Source organism: Yarrowia lipolytica, chromosome 1F (assembly GCF_001761485.1).
Source record: "Yarrowia lipolytica chromosome 1F, complete sequence".
Classification (NCBI taxonomy): Eukaryota; Fungi; Ascomycota; class Dipodascomycetes; order Dipodascales; genus Yarrowia; species Yarrowia lipolytica.
Window position 1 is genome coordinate 1,163,574 of NC_090775.1, and position 15,033 is coordinate 1,178,606.

At 50.4% G+C, this 15,033-nt stretch overlaps 5 protein-coding genes across 5 annotated transcripts; 2 read left to right on the top strand and 3 right to left on the bottom strand.

Annotated features, from left to right (window-relative positions):
• Positions 1 to 749: 749 nt before the first annotated feature.
• On the bottom strand, positions 750 to 2,729 carry YALI1_F11658g (uncharacterized protein; the record flags this gene model as incomplete). The annotated part of the gene is made up of 2 exons (XM_505155.1): positions 750 to 2,259; positions 2,695 to 2,729. The coding sequence occupies 2 exons, from the start codon at positions 2,727 to 2,729 to the stop codon at positions 750 to 752; spliced, it is 1,545 nt and encodes a 514-aa protein (XP_505155.1).
• Positions 2,730 to 4,931: 2,202 nt separating this feature from the next.
• Positions 4,932 to 6,393, bottom strand: YALI1_F11689g (uncharacterized protein; the record flags this gene model as incomplete). Its single annotated transcript, XM_505156.4, has 2 exons — positions 4,932 to 5,327; positions 6,370 to 6,393. The coding sequence occupies 2 exons, from the start codon at positions 6,391 to 6,393 to the stop codon at positions 4,932 to 4,934; spliced, it is 420 nt and encodes a 139-aa protein (XP_505156.2).
• A 1,195-nt stretch (positions 6,394 to 7,588) lies between these two features.
• YALI1_F11711g (uncharacterized protein) lies at positions 7,589 to 8,043 on the top strand (the record flags this gene model as incomplete). Its single annotated transcript, XM_068283296.1, has 2 exons — positions 7,589 to 7,605; positions 7,650 to 8,043. The coding sequence occupies 2 exons, from the start codon at positions 7,589 to 7,591 to the stop codon at positions 8,041 to 8,043; spliced, it is 411 nt and encodes a 136-aa protein (XP_068139397.1).
• Positions 8,044 to 9,405: 1,362 nt separating this feature from the next.
• YALI1_F11729g (uncharacterized protein) lies at positions 9,406 to 11,772 on the top strand (the record flags this gene model as incomplete). Its single annotated transcript, XM_505157.3, has 1 exon — positions 9,406 to 11,772. The coding sequence occupies one exon, from the start codon at positions 9,406 to 9,408 to the stop codon at positions 11,770 to 11,772; it is 2,367 nt and encodes a 788-aa protein (XP_505157.3).
• A 301-nt stretch (positions 11,773 to 12,073) lies between these two features.
• Positions 12,074 to 14,572, bottom strand: YALI1_F11781g (uncharacterized protein; the record flags this gene model as incomplete). The annotated part of the gene is made up of 1 exon (XM_505158.3): positions 12,074 to 14,572. One exon carries the CDS (start codon positions 14,570 to 14,572, stop codon positions 12,074 to 12,076), a length of 2,499 nt encoding a protein of 832 aa, XP_505158.1.
• Positions 14,573 to 15,033: the final 461 nt, after the last annotated feature.

Genomic DNA, 15,033 nt, shown 5'->3' on the forward strand with positions numbered 1-15,033 from the left:
GAGATGATGGTTTGTTCGATCCCGAGATATCTACTACTTGTAGTACTTGCGAACCTTGATGCACCCCTCATGCACCATCGGCAAAGACAGGTACAGCCGAAATGAAAGCAGTGCAAACTCGGCAAACTACGCGAGCCGGCGTCTAGAGACGAAAAAGGGACCATCCAGGAGAATAATCAATGTCAAATAATGCTCTCTAGCCTGGGAAACCTTCAGAAATATACCACATATAAGCCAGCATAATCCCACCGTCTGGCACAGGATGGATCCACATACACTCAACCCGCTTGCATGCATATTATCACCCAAAGTGGGGTAGCCGGAGCGCCAAATGTCACACCTGACCTGAGTCCGTTTGGATCACGTGAAAATGACAGAATAATTATTGGTAAATCTCGGTACTCGTGTGTTCTGTTCCATACATACCAACGCCTTCCACGCCAAAGTTATTTGAAACGTGTCGATTTCTCTTTTGTTGAAAAATCAACTTTCACAGTCCTCCCAATGAGCCGAGCCATATAGCCGAACACTTCACACACACCCCTTCATCCGAACATCAGCAATAAGTACAAGTTGGTACAACCGTAGTTGTAAGTACATACTATACTCGTAAAGGTACCGTGAGTACAACATTACCACCCGCGTCTTCGCTAAATATAATCACTTAATTACATAGCCGTCACCTTCTAACTCATGACACATTATTACTTACTAGATTTTGGTTCAGTCACACACTCATGCCAACTCCGCTAGATCCAGGGAGTAGCGCCATAGTCGTCGTGACCTTGTCCAGGAGGAGCCGATGCACCGGGCTGTCCAAACTGTCCCAGCGGTTGCTGTGGCTGCTGCTGTTGTTGCTGGGGAACGCCCTGCTGAGGCCCACCGGGAGCGGTGCCTGAGCCGGCAGCGCCGCTGTTACCCTGGCTGGTAGGGCTACCCTGGATGCGCTGCTGCTCCCGTCGTAGCCGTGTTCGCCAGTCGGACTGATCGGTATCTGCCTTCTTGTCGTCGTAGTAATCGAGCTGCTGGTTCTCAATGTCAAAAAGTCGCAAAGGGGGAGGAATGTCCCAGTCTCCAATTCGGGTCTTGAGATCTGGCCGCTGGGATGGAGTCTTGGCTCGCATGCCCTGCTGGGGAGGCACACCCTGGCCCTGGGCACCTGCTGCCAGAGCCTCGCCACCGGCTCGGGGAGCCTGCTGAGGTTGCAGACTCACCTGCGAGTTGGAGGCTCCCTGAGAAGCACCGGCGGCGGCAGGAGAAGCGGAGTCCCGCTGCTGCTGCTGCTGCTTGTTGGGGTCCTCGTCCTGACCCTGGCCGGCTGTGAGCTGCGACTGCTGGGCTCCCTCTCGGCCTCCCATGCTGTTGATGACCTTTCTGTATCGGAACACGGTCCAGTCGAACACGTAGTCGTATCGGTAGTTGGATCGGATGAAGAAGTCCTTCATGAGGCGACGCAGATAAATGTAGTCTGGTCGGTCCTCGAATCGCAACGATCGCGAGTATGACAAGAAAATGGCAAACTCGTTGGGCAGGCCCTTGGTGAGCGTGTCTGTGCTGGTGGTCATCTTCTTCTCCATGATCCGGTCGTACTTCTGCTTCTTGGTTACTGCCTTGAGACCCTGCCACGGGAGCTGGCCACGCATAAAGTAGATGAGCACGTATGCCAACGACTCGAGGTCATCTCGACGCGACTGCTCCACGCCCAGATGCGTGTTGATGCTGGCATAACGCGCCGTGCCCGTCAGGTTCTTGTTCTCACGGTAGGGAATATGCAAATGGGTTCGGGGGTCTCGGAATCGCTTAGCCAGGCCAAAATCTATAATGTTGACCTGGTTGCCTCGGCGGCCGATGCCCATGAGGAAGTTATCGGGCTTGACGTCTCGGTGGATGAACGACTTGGCATGCAGATATTCGAGTCGGGTGATGAGCTGGTCGGCGAGAAGAACCACCGTCTTGTACGAGAATCGTCGCTCGCAAAAGTTGAACAGGTCCTCGAGCGAGGGGCCCAGCAGATCCATCACCAACGCATTGTACTCATTCTGTGAGCCAAACCATCGGATGAAGGGGATGCCGGTGCCGCCGGCCAGAGTCTTGTACACCCGCGCCTCGTACTCTAATTGTGGGTGTTTAGAGAAGATGTTTTCCAGCTTGATGGCCACCTCTTCGCCTGAAATGATGTTGACGCCCAAGTAAATGTCGCCGAACGATCCGCTTCCGATTTTTCGCCGGATCTGGAATTTGTTTGCAATTCTCACGTCGCTGGGTTAGTATGTGTGTGATTAGTTGATGTGTGGGATGGGCGATCGTGCGAGCAATAGTGCGAGCAATTTGATGCAGCAGCAAAGCGTGGGGGGGATGCATCGGGTGGTTCCACGGCTGCTCCGCGGAGGAAAGTGCAACGCCAGACCATTCGTTGCCGGTGACATCTATAATATCACATCGCACATGATGCAGTCACATAAGTCAAGTGTCATGAGATGGTGGGTGTGGACAGCCACGACGATAGCAGCGGCGAGAGACTGACACCTCAACAGCGTAGCATGTCATCGTCAGCATGTCATCACCATCACCATCATCATCACATCAACTGCCACCCTTGTCACCCATCACCATCCATCTCCTTTTGTCATTCATCACCCTCCTCATCTCATACCGCATCACGACAGCTGCCCTGTCGCGGCAGACAATACTCACTGTAGAAGCGACGGAACCGAGTTGCTAGAAGACATGGTCGACGGTCGGGGGAATGTCTTGGTCCGTGAGGGGCGATTTGGAGCTTGTGCTTGTGTCGAAACAAGTTGTTGATTTTGGAATGTGGGTGCGGATGTTTGTGGTCGCTAGAAAGTAGAGTCTGGTAGATTTTGTTTATTGAAGCGTGTCCAGAGAAAACAAGAAATAAAGTACTCTAATCAGGTGACGTGGGCGCCGGAGTAAGTGTCGCTTGTTGGGCCGGCCAAACTTTGGTTAGTGGAGATTGGTGCCGCTCGCTCTCGGGGTGTTATGTCCGGGGTCGAGAGGGTGGTTGTATGTGGTAGGGGCTACGTTTCTCAACGACGATGGGTGGTGGGAGAGGGGGAAAAATCAGGTTGGGAAGGGTTAGGGTACAAGAGCAAAAAAGGCAAAACCCGCCGACTACTGCCTGGAATGTGTATTGGGCAGTTTGATGACTGTTCAGAGGTTATCTGGGAGGCGCCGGGTCCCTATTTGTGTCTGTTGGCCGTGGTTGCCATCTGGGCATTTTCATTGGGGCAAAAAAACCGATTTTTCCCCTCCAAAAGCCGCTCCCACAAACCCCCCTTAACTCTTGTCACGCTCTCTCCACGCACACTCACCTTACAGTGCACTCTCTCTACACTGCATATTGGTGCCAGTATCACTGGTACATTCACTCGTATGTACTGTAGCTATAGTATAGTGCTTGCAAGGAATACAGTCCCCCTAGAATAACCTTGGTAGCTTACAAACAGAACATACAAGTGACAAAGATGATATATATTAAGACACCGAAGACGGAGAGCCCCTCCCCAGGTATAATGCTTAGTAATCCCCGCCTGAATCAATCTAGATCGGAAGAGAGGGTCAGCAGGAATTACGCACCACAAAATCTATATCTTGCAGCAGCCGACACGGACATGCGGCGACACGACCGTCAAAATGCACAAGAACTGCCCAAATCAAATGTAACATTGTTCGGGAGGGTAATGACGGGAGCCAAGCTTGTTTTGCGGTGTCTCCAGTACATACGATACATATATGAGTATCCATATGGCTACAGTCCTGGCCCATGGACTGATGATGGACAGTCGCCCTAGTGCCAATATTTATTAATTACTCGCACAAGTACAAGTACAAGTACATTAACTGGTAGCTACTAGGCTGTAACTACTGTTCTGTATCCCTTCGCTGTTAGTCCCTATTAATAAAATGCTTTCTCAAACGGGAAATTACACTAATTATTCACCTGCTGTACAACACTATATATTATCCAGACGAATAAAATAAAACAGTCAAATACCACCAGTCAAATACCAACAGTCGCTGAAATTAAAAACGCTGAAATATATCTACCCATACACGCCTGATCCAATCCACATGATCATCCTCCCCTCATGCTCACAACATGCTCTCAGCTCTTAGATCGTCTCAGATCATGTCAGATCATACGTGTTAACTAATTATTGGACGGCACCATGGACTTTTAACCTGCCATTACACTTGACACCCCCAAGTGCCTTACACTAACTACAGTATCATGTTTAATCACCCTCGAGATATTATACCGTCTTTCAAGAGACCCCACCAGCTGGGCACCGGAAAAAAACGGAACAAGCAAACGTGGACATGAACACGACATCTGTATTCCAACCACCGGTGGGAGACACGACCATCACCAGCTACTGGTAGAGCAAAAAACGAGCTGCGAAAAATCTAATTCTCGTGACTCGCCAAATTCAAAAAGGACCTCCTTATCTCTCACACACACGCGAGGGCCTGCATACCAGAAGTTAATCAACACAGTGACACGCTTGTGCCGCTCGTTAGACAATTATTATTACAGTGAGTACAAGTACAGTTGTGCAGGTATGTGTACACAATGTGCAATGTGCTCATTCACAACACATCTCTCGCAAAATCTATATTTAGATCGATATGCTGCACGTAATTAACACAATGCGAAAATTAAGCCACACTAACACCATGACCATGACAGCCACTGTCCACTTTGTGCTACAGTATTTAGCATTATTTACTTGTACTCGTAGCGTACTTGTTACAAATAACCCCTATGAGACATGTATTATTAATGTGCGTGATGTTACAATGAAGTGACCGGACCACACTCACCTGCCAAAATTAACCATGACGAAAACAGATGAGCGGGCAAAAGATAAAACCCAAAACCAGATATGTCAGAAACGAGACAGACAAGCTTAGGCGGTGACGTTCTTGACGAACTTCTTGAAGGACATGGACAGTCGCTTGAGGGCGTTGGGCTTCTTGGCCTTGACGTCCTCGGCAACCTCGTCAGCCTTGTCGGCAGCCTTAGCCTCAGCGTCCTTGGCCTCGGTCTGAGCCTCCTCAGCAGCGTCGGTGGCCTTGGCCTCAACGTCCTTAGCCTCCTCCTTGGCGGCATCGGTGGCCTCAGTGGCCTCCTTGGAAACAGAGCCGGTAATCTCGTTGATCTTGTTCTCGGCCTGGGTCACGGCGTCCTTGGCGTCGGCGGCGGCGTCCTTGGCAATCTCCTGGACCTCGCCCTGAGCCTCCTTGGCGGCGTCAGTGATCTTAGACACGTCGGGAAGGTTGGAGGTGAAGTTGGAAGTGGTGTTCTGGGTTAGTAATCATTCGTATTTGGCGCGAGTCCTGGGATGCTCTCCCAGAAAACGGCAGAAAAAGGCCTCACTAGGACCCTTGCGCACGGAGCTTCCACGCGTTTCCAGACAGATGGAGCTCTGTCTGGTGCGCATCTAAAAATAGACCCACAGTAGTGCGCTCACCTCCTCAACTCTAAATCATCGTCGGTCGTCAGCGCGTGCAGTTTCCATCTGCATGCTGGGCCGGGCCCCTATTTCCTATTTTCCACACTGGTTTCGCATGTCAAAGCCGCATGCAGCCGGCATTTTTGCCTTTGCCCTGTGATCGCCGTTTTTCTTCATTTTTGGGTAAATTAGCTCAACGCTCTTGTCCCAATGCTGCATAAAGGTCATGCGATGTCAGAACAAAGGTTGGTGCTAGTCATGTGGTGGCAAAAACGGCTGTTGGTGCCACGGGTGGCTCCCAGGGGTGGAGGGAGAGGATGAAAGAGGTAATGCAAGGGCATAACACTGCAGCTGAGGGAAAATATCACATGGACCAGGGCACACACACAACGGATAGGCTCGACCGGCAGGCTGCGGCTGACTCATGCACGTAATGCAATTGCACCCAAGGTTGGGAGTGTAACTGTACATCACTTTTGGGCGCGTGTGAGGCTGAGAGCAGCCGCGTGCATGGGCTGAGTCGTTCCGATTCCCGCGGGCGTGGGTCCATGGCGATAATATCATGAGGCAATCTCAGGCGGTTTGTGACGAGGAGAAACACATGTTTGGGGCTTGTGCGGGAACCCGGACAGTCGGTGGCGTGCATGTGTATCGGGGGCTAAAAGTCTGGGCAAGCGTTTGTGACACAGTTGACAGGCGCATTACTGAGAAGCGGTTGGTTCTGAGGGGGACTCCAGGAGCTGAATTCACAGCCGGAGGCTGTCTCAGAAGGCCGCAGACTCGGCAAACGGTCCTTCAACTGGACACAAAGTCGCCAGGGGCGTTGTCGGGGCCGGAGCTCTGTACACTGTGGTGGGGGAAGTCGTCGTTAAGCAACTCGGGAGATACTCACCTCGGTGGTTTCGGTGGCGGACATTGTTGTTGTAGTGATGCTTAGTTTAGAGCCAGGGCAATAAATATGGGGAGGGTGGAGATGGAGGTGCTACAGTATTTATATTAAAGCGGTTTGGGCGAGCCGGAGGCTCTGGCTTTGTGGTATAAGGGACCTAAAAGACGTATAAGCTAAATCGAAAAGGGTAATAGGGCGAATAGAGGAGTTTGACTTTTGAGATTGGGTACAGTACGAAAAGAGGACAAAGGCGCTGGAGAGGAACCCACTCTACGAGGTGAGGCAGAGTGGCAGAGAGGTGCAGGAGGGCTTGTCGGTAGAGTTTGCCTTCAAATTTAGCTCCCCTTTTTCTGCCAGAGTCATGTGAGACTGAGAGGGAGAGAGAGGGAGAGAGAGGGAGAGAGGAGAGAGAAGGAGAAAAAGAGAGTGTGTCAGGGAGTTGAGGGTGATAAGATAGCCTGAGTGGGGGTTTGATGAGATGAAGGGTGGATCTTTGACACGAGACCTGGAGTGGAAATGACCATGTATCAGCCACGAGACCTGTCCTCCTATCCAACAATTGTTTGGTCCACATGGTCCGCTTGAGGCTCTCCTCTCGTCTCTCGTCTTACAGTACAGTTGGTACAATTGTAGCTACCCGGTACTCTCACCGTTCGCGTTGGTACCTCCGTCCCCCTTAGCACTACAAACAAATGCGGCGGCCCCAGCCATTAGCCTCGTTTTGCAGGGCGCATATGTGCGGTATGTACAACGAGCATCTTGAGAGTGAACAGAGCAGAAGTTGAAGGAAGGAATGGAGGAATGGTGCAGAGGTGATTGGTGCTGGACGCGTTAACGTGCTGCCGTAGAGATGGATGGGTGGATGGTGGGTGCAGGTAGCGAGTAAGTCTGGCAGCAGACTCCGTGTCTGACTCTTGATTCTCTCTATCTCCAGCGGGCCTCCCCTGTATCGTATCGTACTGTTCCTATCTTGTCTACGGCTTGAGTGTGGACCGAGTCTGGTGACCAAGATGTGACATCGACACAGGACAAGGTGCTTAATTTTTTTTTGGACCGGGAAACGAAAAAATAAACACGGCGAGAATGACCTGCGGTTTGAGGGCCCCATCGCAGCCCCTGACAGAGCCCAAACATCCAGCCAGGCTGTCGGAGAGTGACAGTCCTCCTGTGGCTATTATCCGCGAAGTTACAGTCGTCCGCGATACAGCGTCTATCTGGTATTATGACTGTGGTAGTTGTGTGATGCGACACTTACTGTAATTGCAGTAAAAGTACGATACAAGTACGTACGATACAACTATAGGTACGTACGATATAACTACAGGTACGTACGATACAACTACAACTACAACTACAACTGCACATCGTCTTTCCCGACACTGGGAAACCTCGCGAGCCACAGACAAACTCCACTCACCTCGGCAAACAACGCAAGCGCCTCAAAATCACATCCGGTATCTCAGCTCCTTGTTGCGTCGTCTTGGTCTTTTTCACGCCGCACTCCTGTCCTGTTGCCAAGGGGTATGTACGTACGATACGATATGTAGCTGTAGCTACGATGACGATACCCTGACGCGAGCGTGTTGCCGTCGGTACATCGGTGACATCGGTGACGTCTGTAACATGGGCGACACGAACAGCCTATGCACAATACAGCTCTTTCCGGGCTCTCCCTGACTCTCCCTGTTTGGTGTGCTATGGACAGATGTACCTGGGCTGGACCCGTGAGACCACGCTAATAGGAGAAGCTTGATAATAAAATTATAGCACAATGTATGTACAGTATTTGGACTATAAATTATAGCTTGTAAAGCGGCATGCAAGTTAGCCCCATATTTAGACGGCCGCCCTCGCCGAGTCTAGTAAACAGAAAACACCATAGCCCTGACGGTCGGTTGGTGGGTCTCTGCTGCCAGGTTTGTGTTCAGTACTGGTAGCGTCACAGCTAAAAATAGCCCAAAAACGCCCATTGTCACGTCTGGGCGCACATTAATGCATACACTGGGTCTTGTTTGCGCTCTACTACAAGTAGTAATCTGCAACTTGCTGTATATCCTGTATACCTTACAAGTACCATTATCGAACTGCCAATTGTTGGCTATTGAAGTTCAAGGCACAGATCCTACAGATCCTACTATATAGATCTCACGGTTAGCATGGGAATGGTACAAGACTTATACCTTTACTCTATACCCACACATACAGACATTCTCGTTAAGCCATCCAATTTGACAAGCTCGTATTCAAACTGTGCTTTCTGCGAGCAGACACACTATCTACAGTGAGAAGTAAGAACTGAAAGTCTCATCTTGAAACATGACGTGATTGGTCATGACTGATAGGATGACATCAGAGTCGTACAGGCATGCGGTTGTGTGTGTGGTAGGCACTCGTGCTGGTGCTTGCATATATTTGTCTTGACACCACTGTGAGATCAGTTCTTTAGGATCTGTTTCCTACAGTAGGAGTATGGAACGATATGTACTATAATATCGTATGTACTGTAGGTATGTACTATATATAATATGTACATTCGTAGCCATTATACCATGCCAGTTACAAGAGAACGGCTGTGGATGAACAGGAATTGACACTTGAATGTCCTAAAAATGATACCAACTAACCCATGACTTCCTGTTTAGTCAAACCAGTCCATCCCTAACTCTTCTTATGGCAAGAAGACATGGATACGAGGAAATGAAGGTGCATTATATATAGTAGCTACAGTATGTACAAGTACGCACTGTACTGGTTCGTACCCGTGGATATGAAGTCTGCTTCTCCTACTGATAGCCATATCACACTCATCATCTGAACCTGCGTTGATGAGGGTGGTGGTTATATAATATCTCGTCAACCTGTCACGTGATAATAAAACAAGACGTGATAACAAAACAACACAGCCTTCAGTTTTTCACATCATTCACTCTGATTGCACTGTTTTACATATGGTCACGTTACACTCTAGGTTTTGATTATGCACGCCGCCACTATCTTGTGCCAGTCATCACTACATATTTCTACTGCAACCAACCCAACATGACGGACAAGAGCACGTTTCTCTCGGTGCTGTTCGGCGGAGGATCCGTGTACCAGGATCTGGACGGCGACGGCGAGGTCGAGGACGCCGAGATTCTGAGACGCGTCGAGGAGGAACACGCCCAAACCAGCGACAACAGCAACAGCGACAATGATAGCGGAAACGACAGCGACGTTCCGACTTCTCTGATGGTCGAAGGGGTCCAGGACCCAAAACCAGGCTCAAAAAGACGTCAGCCACATAGGATGGCCACACTATCTAATTTGCAAAGTTCTGCAGGACCAGGAGCAAGATCGGTGAGTTTCGCCCAAGGAACGAAAACACAGACGCCGATCCGTCTGACAAAGCCAACAGGCGTAGCAAACGGCGGACTACCTCGTCACAAACAGGATCTGGGCGCCTCTATTCGGACCATGGTGGACCCCAAGGAGTTAGCTCTATGGAAGTGGGCCAATGTCCAGAACCTCGACAACTTCTTTGCAGAAGCATACATGTACTACACAGGCAAGGGACTGGTGTCCATCATCTTGTCTCGCGTTCTCAACATGTCCACCATTATGTTTGTGGTTGTTTTCAGCACCTATTTAGGCAGTTGTATTGATTACTCCAAGATCAAGGGCTCTCGCACGCTGGACGAGGTGCACGTGAAACAGTGCTACGCCAAACTCGGCTCTTTCCACGTGTTTGTGCTCTGGACTTTTTTTGTGCTGTGGTTCATGAAACTGTTCCAGTACGTCAAAGACATTCGACGGCTGGTAGACATGAAGTCGTTCTACCAGGAGCTGCTTGAAATCGACGAGAACGAACTACAGACCATTTCTTGGCCTCAGGTGGCAAAACGCATGGCAACATTGTCTGAAGCAAATGCTGCAACCCAAGTGGGCAACAGTACGAAGCAGAGAATCGAGCCTCATGATATCGCCAACCGAGTCATGCGAAAAGAAAATTATCTTGTGGCAATGTTCCATAAGCGGGTGCTCAACATGACTGTCCCGCTTCCACAGCCCCTGCAGCGCATCTTTGGACGGCCTCAGCTGCTCAGTCGAGCTCTGGAGTGGAATCTCAGTCTGTGCATTCTGGACTATGTATTCAACCCGGCCGGACAGGTTAGACCCATGTTTCTCAAGTCGACACACAAACAGATCCTGTCCACAGGTCTACGACGTCGGTTTGTATTTGCAGCTATCATGAACGTTGTCTTTGCACCCTTCATTATTCTCTATCTTGCGCTGCTGTATTTCTTCCGATACTTCAACGAGTACCACAAGAACCCAGCATCGATAGGAACTCGAAGATACAATCCCCTGGCCGAATGGAAACTCAGAGAATACAATGAACTGCCCCATCAGTTTGAGAGACGCCTGACTCTGTCGTACATTCCTGCCTCCAAGTATCTGGATCAATTTCCCAAAGAGAAGACTGCACTAGTCAGCAAATTCGTGTCTTTCATTGCGGGCTCTTTTGCGGCGGTACTCGGTATTGCATCTCTCATTGACCCTGAGCTGTTTCTCATGTTTGAGATCTCCGCTAACCGCACGGTGCTGTTCTACATTGGAGTGTTTGGATCGATTCTGGCTGTTTCTCGGTCGCTGATTCCTGAAGAGACGCTTGTTTTCGACCCAGAAATCTCCCTAAGATATGTGGCTGAATTCACACATTATCTGCCGCCGGAGTGGGAAGGGAAACTCCACACAGAACAGGTCAAAAATGAGTTTTCGCTCATGTACGAGATGCGACTCATTATCTTGCTCAAGGAGCTAGCCAGCATTTTCCTAGCCCCCTTCATTCTCTATTACTCGCTCACCCAGTCCTGTGACGATATTGTGGACTTTATCAGAGACCATTCTGTGCATGTGGATGGCCTGGGCTATGTGTGCACTTTTGCCATGTTTGATTTTAAGCAAAAGTCGCCCGACCACCAGCCTGACGAGGACCAGAAAATGCTCAAGTCGTATTTATACTTTATGGACCACTATGGAGACAAGCCGACCAACGTGTCTCAGACCCAGCAAAATGTGCCCATGTACTCGTCTGTGCGTCTCAAGAATGACGGGCTGGATCTTAACAACTCCATTATGCAAAAGTTCCAGAAACACAACGGTCACCATGCGCTTTCTGGTCTAACTCAGCGGGATGTGGGGCTTTCTCCTGCTGCTCCCACGGCTACTACTGCCACATCAGGAACAGCCACCGGAGCCGCTCCTCGAAGAGATCTTATCAACTTCGATGTCGACGAGTCGTTCATAGATCAGACGACTTCAAACAGAGACATGGACAATGACGAGCAGCCCAAGGACAAGGAACGAGTGGTGGACATGCTCAACCAGTTTTACAAGAAGACCGACAACATGAACCTGGGCGCCTGACTTAATGCATTTATTTATTGACTTGTGTGAGATGAATGGACTGTAGGCAAATCGAAGTAGATCTATTGTAGATGAACATCTTCATCAAACAGTTCCTGGACGCTGCGCCAGAGACGAATAATACACCGACTATGTATATCAATAGTAAATGATGTGAGCAAATGAAACCGTTATTTCAAGTGTCTAGTATCTATGTAAGTACTCTACTCGTCTTACATCTACGAATACAACCAGCAACCACGAGCGAAGCGAGTGGTTACTTGCAACAATAAACAATTCTCTATATATCTCCGCTCTGCATCTATCGCTTTCGCTTTCTGCTGGCCCGTTCTCTCTCGTAGGCGTTCTTTTCGGCTCCCTCCTCGGTCTGCACAGATCGCACCAGTCGAGCCATCTTTTCGTGGTAGGCGTCGTCCTTCTCTCGTCGTTCTCGGATCTTTTCTCGGGCCTCGAAGGCGGCGTCCTTTCGGATCTCCCGCAGCGCGCTCTTCTTCTCCTTCTTGAGCTCGGCTCGAAGTTTCTGGGTCTCCTGTAGCGCCATATCCGGGTTGTACGACTTTTTGTCCACGTTGAAGTTTTCCTCGAACTTGGGGGCCATGGTCTTGATGGCCAGGGGTCGGTGCTTGTGTAGAGTGAGAGGCTTTCGGTCAGCCAACTTGAACTTGGTGATTCGGCTATACTTGTCTGCAAGCTCGGGAATGTTCTCGCAGAACTCGAAAGTCTCAGGGAAGGCTGAAATGTCCTTGTATGTGTCCATGAGCTTGGAGACGGAAAACACGGCCTGGTTATGGAGCTCCTGAGATAGCGTGGCCACCTCCTTCTTGCTCAGAATGGATCGGTTGGCTGATCTCATTGAGATGGTCTTATCGGTAGACTTGTGGGAAGCCTTACCAGGAGTGAAACCCTTGATAGGAGCAATCTTGAAAAGAGAAGCCATGGGAAGAGAAGTCTCAGTGCCTTCCAGAGCAGCAATCAGACGGCCCAGGAAGACGGCAATCTCGGGAATGAACCGCTTGGCAATTCGCTGGTACTGGATCAACAGCTGGGCGGTGTACAGCCCGGCAATGCACTTGGGAATGGAGTCAAAGGTGGACAGAGACAGGAAACGGGTCATAACGAGCACCGCAGGCGTCACAACCAGGTGGAAATGATCGGACGTGGAGAAAATCATGCCAATCAAAGTCCACAGCATGAGATGACCGGCCGTAACTGTAGTGTCGGCCTGATGAGCCTCCAACTTCTTTCTGATGTGAGCAGCCATAGTAGGACTGTGAGTTTCCGCCAAAGTGTGCACTTTAGCGACGACTTCAGACAAACACTCAAAGTCGTCCTCCTCCTCTTCGTCGGCGAGGTACATGAGATGGTCGATGAGCACGCATGCAAACTTGGCTAGACGCTCTTTGTTGCCCTCCTTGAGCGAGGCGTGATGCAAAACGTTGATCCGGTCGATGATGGTGGGCAGCTGGTCCAGAGGGTAGGCCGATGTGGTCTCCAAGAACATCTTGTGTGATTTGGGGATGGGAAATGTGTATGCTAGAGTGGAGGAGGAAGACTTTGAGGCTGGCTCGGACTTTGTAGTCTCCTCCTCGCCAGATTCATCACCAGATTTATCGCCAGACTCATCTTCGTCTTCATCTACTTCATGAATCTCAACATCTTCATCATCATCATCTTCGGCCTCGTCTTCATCATCCTCACCCTCCTCCTCGGAATTCTCAAAGTCAAACGCCACATTGCCGTCCAGATCATCGCCTTCGCCCTGGTCAATGGCAACCTCGCCTCGCATTCGGGCCTGTCGCTCATCCTCCAGCTTCTTGAGCTTTTCAGCCTCCTCTTTGGCCAGCTCCTCGTCAGTCTTAGTTCTGTCCTGAGGCTTGGCTCGACGGTCCAGAATCATGTTTCGGAAGTTCTGGTCGTACTCCTTCTCCTTCTGGTCCAGAGCTGTCACCACCTTCTTGGCCTTGATAGATCCCAGCTCCCGGATCAGAGCATTCATGGTGTCCTCGTCGTTCATTTCCTCGATAATCGCCTGGTCCTTGTCACGAGCTGCCTGTCGCTCGGCCTTGTGGAACTTGGACTTGGCAATGATCTCCTTCATGACCTCCTCCTTGCTCTTCTTTCGGCCAGTGCCCGCCTCCTCCATATCAACTCCGTCCATCTCCTCCAGATTGACTCCCATAGCACCCATACCCCGCTCCTCTGCTAGCTTGCGTCGGTTGGCAAGAATGGCTGCCATCTCCTCGTCCTCCTCGGCCTCAATACCCAGATCGCCCTGATCAAAATCGTCCTTGAAATCAAGAGCCTGACCAGAGTGAGTCAGCATCATATCAGCGTCGGCGTCGTCATCGTCATCGTCAAGAGCGAAAATCGACTTGTTTCGACCACCACCCATCGACCGAAGCTGTCGCTCCCGCGTAAACCGCTCCAGCATTTTCTCCTCGGGATTCATGTTGGAGTCACCCTCTCCAAACCGCCGGTCAAACACTCCTCCAACCCGTCCCTTGTTTTGCAACTCCAGCTTTCGAGCCTCCATACGGGCTTCCTCGCCACTGAGCTTGGACAGTCCAGGTCGTCCCACACTGCCCCGTACGGTTCGGCCTCCAATATCATGCTTCTTCCTGGCCACCTTGACATCGAAAGGGTTGAACTGCTGCCGGATGTCAGACAGCACCTTGTCTCTGTCCTGGCGGTTTTTGCCGCTGTTCATCTTCTTTTTATTGCCCTTGACATTAGTCTGGCCCGTCAGATCGTTCTTCTTGAGCGTCTCCTTGAGCCGCTTGAGCTGACTCGTTTTGGCCATCGTTCACGGTGTTGTGGATTGTGGGTTGAAATCTGAGATGCTGACTTTGAAAATATCTTGAATAAGCTCGGGAAATATTTTAACCTTGCAGCTCATAACCTGTCTGAAAAATTTCGTGGAAAACATTTATCTGGACAATTTGGCCAGCTGAACACAACGGAGACTCCCCCCTTTGCCTACCACAGCTGTATCCTCCGCAAAACTCCACCCCAAGTCTCCCGGAATAAACTTCACGGGTTGGGGTAGCTAGCTACTCTAAAAAAGGTGAATGCTTGTTCCCCTCAAAATCCCAAAACCTGAAGGGAAGAGACAGGACAGACGCCCCAGACAAGTAAATGTGTGGGTAAATAGCACCAAAAAAGGCCACCCGCCAACACGGGACCATCCCAATGGCCGGGGGTCGCCCGCAAAAATGCGGTCACGTGACCGCAGCGGCCTCCTCGTTGCACCTGCTCTTGAGT